Source organism: Maylandia zebra, linkage group LG12 (assembly GCF_041146795.1).
Source record: "Maylandia zebra isolate NMK-2024a linkage group LG12, Mzebra_GT3a, whole genome shotgun sequence".
Classification (NCBI taxonomy): domain Eukaryota; kingdom Metazoa; phylum Chordata; class Actinopteri; order Cichliformes; family Cichlidae; genus Maylandia; species Maylandia zebra.
The window spans coordinates 36,143,398-36,151,857 of record NC_135178.1 but is presented as its reverse complement, the minus strand read 5'-3'; the positions used below and the strand labels follow the sequence as shown (position 1 = coordinate 36,151,857).

Genomic DNA, 8,460 nt, shown 5'->3' with positions numbered 1-8,460 from the left:
AGAGTTCTGAACAAATACAGAAAACTCAGCAATTCAGGCTCATGCAGCCCTGTGTCCTCATACAAGTGGTTTCTGGGAAATGACGCCGAGCTTCAGCGTGCTGATGATGTGGTTTCCCAGGAGCTGTTTTCTTTTTAACCCTTGACACTTGAACTGGGAAAACTACGGCTGTGATATTTTACCATATACTCTTTGATGCTTGTGTACTTTTAGTGTTCAAATATTCATTCCTCCATGAACCAGTGTCACAGTGGATTTGAGACACAGTTGATATTTTAGCTTTCAGAAACAATAGAAATATATATATATATATATATATGTGTGTGTATATATATCAGCCATGGTCATATAGGGATATTGTCATGGTTACAGGTATGAGTCATATAATGATTCTGATGAGTCGTTAAAAACAAAGATCTTAAATTACATATAATTTAAGGGTTTTAGTTTTCCACATATATATCCTAACACGTTATGGCTGCCCAGTGGGATCTCCGCTTGTGCAGTTTGCTCACAGACCACTTGATGGCGCGCTCGAACCAGTTTCTGTTCAGCTCGTGGCCTGAAACGTTTCCTACCCGGTGTTTTGTTGTTGTTGTTTTTGTTTGTTTTTTTGATATTTGCGTTTTCATAACGTGGTGGAAATAAGGAGTACTGATCCAAAAATATTATCACGTTTTACTTTCTATCACTCTGTTTTTTGTTTGCTTGTTTGATTTTCTTTGACATAAATATCCTGCAGATTAAAGGTCACCGTCGGGCTGATAGACGGTTGTTATTTGGGTGTTACAGCAGCACTTCACTGCTGTCTTCAGTTTGCGGCGTGTTTAAAAAATTATAAATTTAAATTATTTGCACCTATTGATTTATGGGAAACTCGTGGCGTCTCTGTAACTGGCTGTTCACGGCTCTTCAAAGAAAAAAATAAGTCTAATGATTTAATGGAAACGAATCGTAAATGTAGGCGTACGGCGCGGATTTTATTCAGTAAAGTAAAACAATAGGTCGCTTACCGAGAAGCCTGAAAATCATGGCCATGTATTTTTTGCTTTAAATAAAAAAAATAAATAAAAATAAAGACTAAAAAAAAAACAGTCGGAACATTTTATATATATATATATTTTTTTTTCTTTTACATAAACTTTATTTCGATAAATACAAGACCGTATTATCAACGGGAAACACCCAATGTGCAGGTATGATAAAGGTTTTTTTTTAAATTATTTTAAAGTTTAATTAAGAGGATAATGTGTCCTACCTAAATAAAGACAATGGCTGTAGTAATAATAATAATAATAATAATAATAATAATAATAATAATGCTCATTTCCAAGGAGGAAACATAGTAGATAACCATATATCCATATAATGTACAATAAATATTTCATCATCAGATTTATTAACTGTAATAGTGTCTTTGTTTTCGAGTGTGTTGGGAAAAAAATTTACATAATATGTTTATATTTATTTTAGTAACACTGAGCTTTGGCAATATATAAAATCAATTTCTTATAAAAAATGTAAATAAGGTAAAATAAGGTGGTTTTGTCCACTTTTTGCATCCCTAAAATTAATGTTATAATGTATGAATACAAAACACAGAATATATAAAGATTTTATTTAATATATATTTGAGTTGCAGTCAAAAAAAATCCATGAAGGCCACAGTTTGAAAATAAAGCTATTTTATTGTCAATGCATTCAACATGATTAGATAAACTATCAAGTAGTAAATTCCCGCAAAAGGAAGAAACACTGAAACTATTCCCCACTGACACAAAATATTACACTTTGTATTTCAAATAAAACAAATTATTTACATTGTAATGTATAGACTGCATCTTAAATCAATATCATTTCATATTACATGCACTCTGAAATATAGTCTGACATAATATCCCCAATTTGTGTCCATATTGGTTGTAGACATGAAAAAACTCGCTGCGTTGTAAACCATGATGTATGACTACATTTGTCATTTTTCTCTATATTTGCATTTATATGATATAAAATACAACTTACTGTACAATTACACATATTTAAATCTTCCCTTATTCTCAAACTTTTAAGTGAACTTTTCATAAATAGATTCATTTTTGAAGTCAAAATGCATTTGCATACACCCAAAACATTAATTGTTTTTACAGGGGAGTAAAAGCAAACAGACAGAAAAGGAATTCAAAGATTATAGTCCAAAGTGAAAGTAAGTGCAAGGGGTGTTCTTGTGTTTTTAAGTGGTCTATTTCCAGTTGGAGTGCTTAAATCCAGGCAGGTTGACAATCCGTCCATGTTAAACAAAAGTCTCGTCCTTGTTAGTTTCAAAAAGTCAGTTATGGGAGGTCATGTGACGTGACAAGTGATGCCGTTCCCGGAAGGACTCGTTGCATATGGGGCACTTGAGCTTCTCCTCGCGCCGCCGCTTGACCAGAGGCTCCATGGAGTACTCCTTTTTGTGGTGGGATCGCATGTGGTAAACCAGGTCTGAGGTCATGCGGAAGGAGGCGTTGCACTTGGCGCACCAGTTCTGAGCGGGCAGACAGAGCGAGGTGAATGAGGGAGGCAGCAGGGTGAGAGCTGAGGGCATCTGAAGCTGGATAGGTCCGGAGTTCTTGGGCCAGAAGGCGGTGGCGTAGACAAAGGGGTTCTGCTTGGCCATGCCGCCCGGCACGGGGCAGTTGGCGCCCAGTTCTGCACCCTGCAGCTTGGCAGCAAGGTGGTCAGCCTGGTAGAGTCTGTTGGAGGAGATGGTGTCGCCCACCGCTGGGTGGCAGTCCAGCAGCTTGGGTGGCATCACCAGTGGTGAGATCTGCGAAAAGGAGCGAGATGGCTGACTGAAGGCACTCTTCCTCTCCCCACCACTGCCACCTCCTTGCTGGCTGACGGAGGTGAAAGCACTGCCCATGGGTGAGCTTTGGGGCGGCTGCGTCTCTGACAGCACAGACCTGATGCTAAGGTGTTTCTCCGAGGGGTTGCTGCTGGGCCGACCTCCATCTTTGTTTTCAGAGTTGGAGCTTTGGAGACTTTTGCTGCTGCTGTGCTGTTTGGAGTGCTGGGCTGACTTAACCTCAGTAAAGGCGCTGCGCTTTACCTCTCCCAGCTCTATGGAGCCTGGTGGGGAGAAGGACCGGTGGTTGTCCTCTAGGCCATATGCTCCTCTGTAATTCTGCACAGACGTTGCAAGCTCATCTTTAGACTTGGACTGCGGAAGGCTGGGTCCTCTGCACTCCCTGTCCTCTATTTCGGAGAACTTCCTCTTGCCCGAGCTCTCGCTGCAGATCTCGGCCTCCTTGTCACTCGGCGGGCTGGTCCGGTTGTTCTCTAGATCCCTGGCTAGGTTATGAAAGTCTGTGGAGGGTTTATTGTTGTCCTGATGACTGCTGAAACCTTCGGAGCGGACTACCTTTGGGCTGGTCCTGGTTGGGGTTGCGTTTAGTCGCTCTGTGCCGCTGTCTTTGCTGGGCTCCTCGTCGGCTGCAGCAATGCTCTGCAGTCTCTTGGTGCAACGGAACCGGAGATGGGCCAAGAAAGGGAACTCAAACTGGAACCGCTGGCTGCAGTCCGGACAGGAGTGGTGGGATGAACCTAACCGGAGGACAAAAGGAAATTATTGAAAATTTACTTCAAGAATATGACCTTTGTACTGCACTGCAGTAAATATAACTTTATGTATTCTTTAGTGCATTGTGTGAAGCCTGCATCGGATGAAATCAAAGTAAAAACTAAAAGAAGAAAACAATAAATGTCATGGTTTAAACACAAGCTGAAACACTTTACTGTCTTGACTGGCTCACCTTTGCTTTTGGGAGGCACTCTGCTGGAACTGAGCAGCAGCAGGTCGATGAGGTCTTTGCCGTACCAGACCAGCAACTCCTCGTCCTTCTCGATGCGTCGGAGCGAGCGGTAGAAGAGCTGGCCGTTCTTCACGTAGGCCTCCAGGTTCTGCTCCTCTTTGTCCCGGGCTGACTGGACCAGCCGCAGCCACATCAGGCCCTCCGAGGTGCTGTTGGCCGCTGAAGTGTCCACCTGTGCCATCAAGCAAGAGCATTTTGGGTTAATACTTAAATAATTAATTTCAAATTATTTCCACCCCATAAACCTCTCAGGCTGTTTTTTAGATGCAAATGGGAAGAGAGAATTACCCCCAAACTGCTGCAGAAACAAGGAGGGCACAACGTGTATTTTTATAGTTTGGAATCTAAGTTTAAAAAAATAATTCAGGGAAGACAAAAAATGTTCACAATGCTTTAATAAACCTAATTTTCCACTTGAAATTAAGCAAATTACTATAGCTATTAAAAACAAGCAAAATCTACTAGTATGTCCCTATAAGATTTTAGTGACCATATATGTTTTTTTATTCCTTTTTTTAGCCTTTTGGTTTTCATCTCTAGGGATATATTTAATTATTGGACAGAAATAAATGCACAGAAATTTAAAAACATTGTCATTTTAGGCCAGTTTAGATGCCAATCAGTAAAATCTGTCTTCAGTCATAATTGAGCTAATTAAAACCTGTATAAGGGATGCATTAAAATAAAATTATTTCAAATTTGTGATCAAAATAAAGCTCCACTTACCCTAAATATATAAGGTGCTGTGCGCTTGTCGGTGGATTTCAGAGCTATGAAGGCGATGCTGTCATACAGAGACGTGTGGCTCAGCACGCAAGGCCCGAAAATGGCGTTTTCCGGGATGTCGCACGTTGTGTAGACGCTCGTAAAAATGTCCGTGAGACACTGCTGCACCGCTTTGGCGTCCCCATCCCACACCAACTTCTGAGAGCTGGACTCCTCCATGTCACACTGCGGACACACGGAACCACGAGAAACCAGCGTCAGTACAGGCCTCAAAAATGTCTAACGGAAAGCATCAAATTTCCTCTTTTTTGTCCCCAAAATGCGTAATTTCCTCTTTAATATATTCATCAAGCAAAAACAAATCACACATTGGAGCCTAACCTTTGGTTATTTAGTGGATTATACCCTCCGCTGTACCAGCTGATAGGAAATAAATCTCTTCCTAGACAGATTGGCTAAACCAGCTGTCAAGGGCGTCGTTGAGGGGCCCGTTTTTTTTCCCTTTTAATTTATTCAAACCACGTAATAAGTTCATGACGGCAACACTTTCAGCATATTGATGATGTAGTTTCCCAATATCCGATTATATAACAATCACAATAAACAAAGCGACAATAAAAAACTAAATCAATCAGAGATTAGTGATCACGTGATTTTTTTCATTAATATATAATAATAATAATAATAATAATAATAATAATACTTATTATTATTATTATTATTAACAATAATAATAATAATAATGCTGTCTGTAAAAATAAGCGATGTGTGTATAGGAATAAAACAATCTAGAATGTTTTCTTGTTAACAATAGTATACACGGCTATTAATCCAATCAGATTATTATTATATAATGTTCGCATAAGTGATATAATAAAGTATTAATGCTAATTTTAACATAAGAAGGCCTTCGCGGACTCCCTCAATGTCCTCTCTGCCTGATGCAAGAAAAATGAAAATGAAAAATTACTATGAAAAAAAAAAGTTTGGTGCTTCAGTATTTCCAGGTGCTTCCTGTTAAAGCGTTTACTGTATTTCCTACAGTTCCCAGAGTCGCTTTTAACGTCCTTACTTTTCCAGTGAGCTGACTGTGCTTCACGCTTGTGTGATCATTGATTTTTCTATAAATATTATCTTTATCCATTTAATATCGTGTCTGGTTTTGTTGGATTTCTCACATTGTCTGAAGACTGTTTTTGTTACAAAGGAGAAAAAAGAGAAGGATAATAAGACGACGGCGCCCTCAGTAGGAGCTGGTGAGGTCCGAGCACGTCCAACGGAGAGAGCATGTCCAATGGGTTTCAAGTGGACTGTCAAAGTCAGTGATTTCATGTCAGCCAACCTTTCTCTCCTTTCTACAAGCGGCAGCGTATGTCGCCTCATTACCATAATCCGCCACTTTCCCCTCTGAGACTGTAATTAAAGCAGCACGACCAGTTAATTATTTCTTTTCTCCCTTTCTAACCTCTGAATGTGTGTGTTTAGACGGCTGCGTCTCTTTCACTCCCTCCTCTCCTCCCCTCTTCCTCCTCTGGCGTTTAAATACTGCAGAATCTGTGCGCGGAAGCCTGCACCTGATGCACATTTGTTCGGCCGTAAATTAGGCACAAAGGACGGCAGAAATAAATAAATAAATACAAACAATAAATTCAGACAAATAGCTTTTCCTTAAGACGCCATTTCTAAATTGTTGAAATGATATGTTGTATATAATGTTCTCTGATCACTGTTTGGTTTATTTTAGCAACAGCAAAATATGAATAAAAATGATTTACTGTTGTACTTTGGGCCTATAACAAAGTAACTATAATTAACAGTTTAGAGTGCAGTTGTTATTATATGATAATAATAATAATTATTATTATTATTATTTTTCATAGTCCACGAGGCGCGGTCTTGGCACAGTTCGTGCAAAGAAATGAAGCCATTAATTAGAAAATCATTTAAGTATCATTTAAAAGCTCCACAGCTGGGATAAAGGTCTGTGCACTCTTGCGCGCAGGGAGAAACGTGGCTTTTGCGCGTAAATGTGATCCGGTTCAGAAATAAACGGGCGGATATTGATAACTGCTCTCGTGCCGGTGATTGGCGGTGGGAACAGATGAGCTACCGTCTGTTTGTCCCCGGTATCCGCAGTTGTTTTGTCGCTGCAAAAAGAGAAAAAGCGATGCTTTCCTCTGGTTTGGCTTCTACTGTTATTTATTATTTTCATTAGTATTATTGTTTTAAAAGAAGTGTGGAAATTTGATTAAATAACAAAGAACAGCTGCCACTGAAGTCGGCTGATTTATAGGATTTTGTAACTTCGTAAACGTTTAGCAGCAGCAGGAAGATTCTCTGGAACATTTTGCGCACACAGCCTTTCCAAAGCGGATCCCGGCGCTGCGATGTGAAGCTTAAAAAATTGTTTCCGGCACTAAACAGAACCTCTTTATGTTCAAAGGAACCCAGATAGTCGCTTGAGGTGGATGAAAGCCTCACAAATTATCGGGTGACTGATATGAGTCAAGGCCAGGCTCGAATTAATAAAAAAAGAGACACCGAGCGGCGTGTTTGTACATCCAAACTGGAGGAAAGCAGCCACCCTCTCCCTCCAAACCCGCTGCAGGTGGGGGTGAGCTGAAACTGGGGGGTGTTTCACCCATCCGCTAAAACTGTCCCGAATCAGCGCTGTGATTGAACTGCGACAGCGAGGAAACATCTGCGTTTGCTTTATTTTCCCCCCTATTTTTTTCCTGCTGTTTATTCTGCAGGACGCGTGCCGCGCAAAGCGAACCCACCACCCAACCCACCCCTTTTTCCTGCTCCAAAACTATCCGAACCACACACAGCTTTCACGTCACAGACCTACCTTTCCGTCGATGAGGAGGGAACAATAATCCACAAACGATTTGAGAGCGATGCTGCGAATCAATGCGGGGGAAAAAAGCCCCGAAAAGACGAGAGGGGGGATGCGGTGACGGTGATGGAGGTGATGATGGAGATGGTGATGCGCTCCCGGGCTGCTCCGTAGTATCAGTACATTTCCTCCCCAGTGTGCTGAAAGTGACAGTGCTGCTGCTGCCGCCGACACTGGCAGTGAAGGAGCGGGGCAGGGAGAGAGAGCTGCGCGGATAAAAGCAGACAGAGAGAGAGAGGGGGAGAGAGAGGCGTGCAGATGGGGCCCGATGCTCTGGCTGACTGGCACACCGACACACACTTTTTGTTTGCGGCACATAATCTACCCAATGAGGCGTGTCACTCTCCGTCTCCTCCCTTTAACTCTTCACTGGCCGACTGTCATTTCGTGCGATTTATGGATGTGCGGAGGGATAAAGACCCCTCTCACCCCCGCCCATTATTATTGTAATTCAGATGACAATAGTTGGTGGTTGTATTGGTCGGAATAAAGTGACATTTAAGTTGAAGATTTCTATTGTGAGGGGAGAGGAGAGAAGCCAACAGCAGCTTCGAGTTGTCGAGAGAATAAAAATGTTCTTCCATCATCATCATTATTATTACTGTGAATATTATTATCATTATCATTATTATTATCGTTATTGTTATCATCATTATTATTGTTGTTAAGTTAACCCAATAAAGCACCACTTCAGCCCCTCCAAATTTGGCTCCAAGCCTCCTTTATGCATGGTGGTACTGCTCAGTGCAACAAACCAACTTTCTCTGTGGTTTAAACTCGCAGCACTTTTAAATTTTTTTTTAATTTGGACTCTGAGCTGAGCAGGCATTACCGGGGGCACCGCGCGCTCCCGCTGCCTCCCGCCGTGCCAGCCGGTTCTCCATGCGGTCAGAGCGCCTGGGTATCCCGGGCAGTCTCTCACAGCGGATCTCTGCCGCTGCTGTCAGTGCTGCTGATGCTGTCTGTACTGTGTTCGGGCTCATT

The 8,460-nt window shown here is 41.6% G+C and overlaps 1 protein-coding gene across 1 annotated transcript; it reads right to left on the bottom strand.

Annotated features, from left to right (window-relative positions):
• Positions 1–1,676: 1,676 nt before the first annotated feature.
• On the bottom strand, positions 1,677–7,773 carry prdm8b (PR domain containing 8b). Its single transcript, XM_004555678.2, has 4 exons — positions 7,429–7,773; positions 4,578–4,802; positions 3,792–4,023; positions 1,677–3,582 (listed from the first exon to the last, which is right to left on the bottom strand). The coding sequence occupies exons 2-4, from the start codon at positions 4,794–4,796 to the stop codon at positions 2,327–2,329; spliced, it is 1,707 nt and encodes a 568-aa protein (XP_004555735.1). The 5' UTR covers positions 4,797–4,802; positions 7,429–7,773; the 3' UTR covers positions 1,677–2,326.
• Between the last annotated feature and the right edge of the window lie 687 nt (positions 7,774–8,460).

Coding starts and splice junctions, on each gene's coding strand:
- prdm8b (XM_004555678.2), bottom strand. CDS start 4,796: ATGGAGGAGTCCAGCTCTCAGAAGTTGGTGTGGGATGGGGACGCCAAA. Junction 4,024..4,577: donor CAGCACCTTATATATTTAGG/GTAAGTGGAGCT, acceptor TTGATGGCACAG/GTGGACACTTCAGCGGCCAA. Junction 3,583..3,791: donor AGTGCCTCCCAAAAGCAAAG/GTGAGCCAGTCA, acceptor TCCTCCGGTTAG/GTTCATCCCACCACTCCTGT.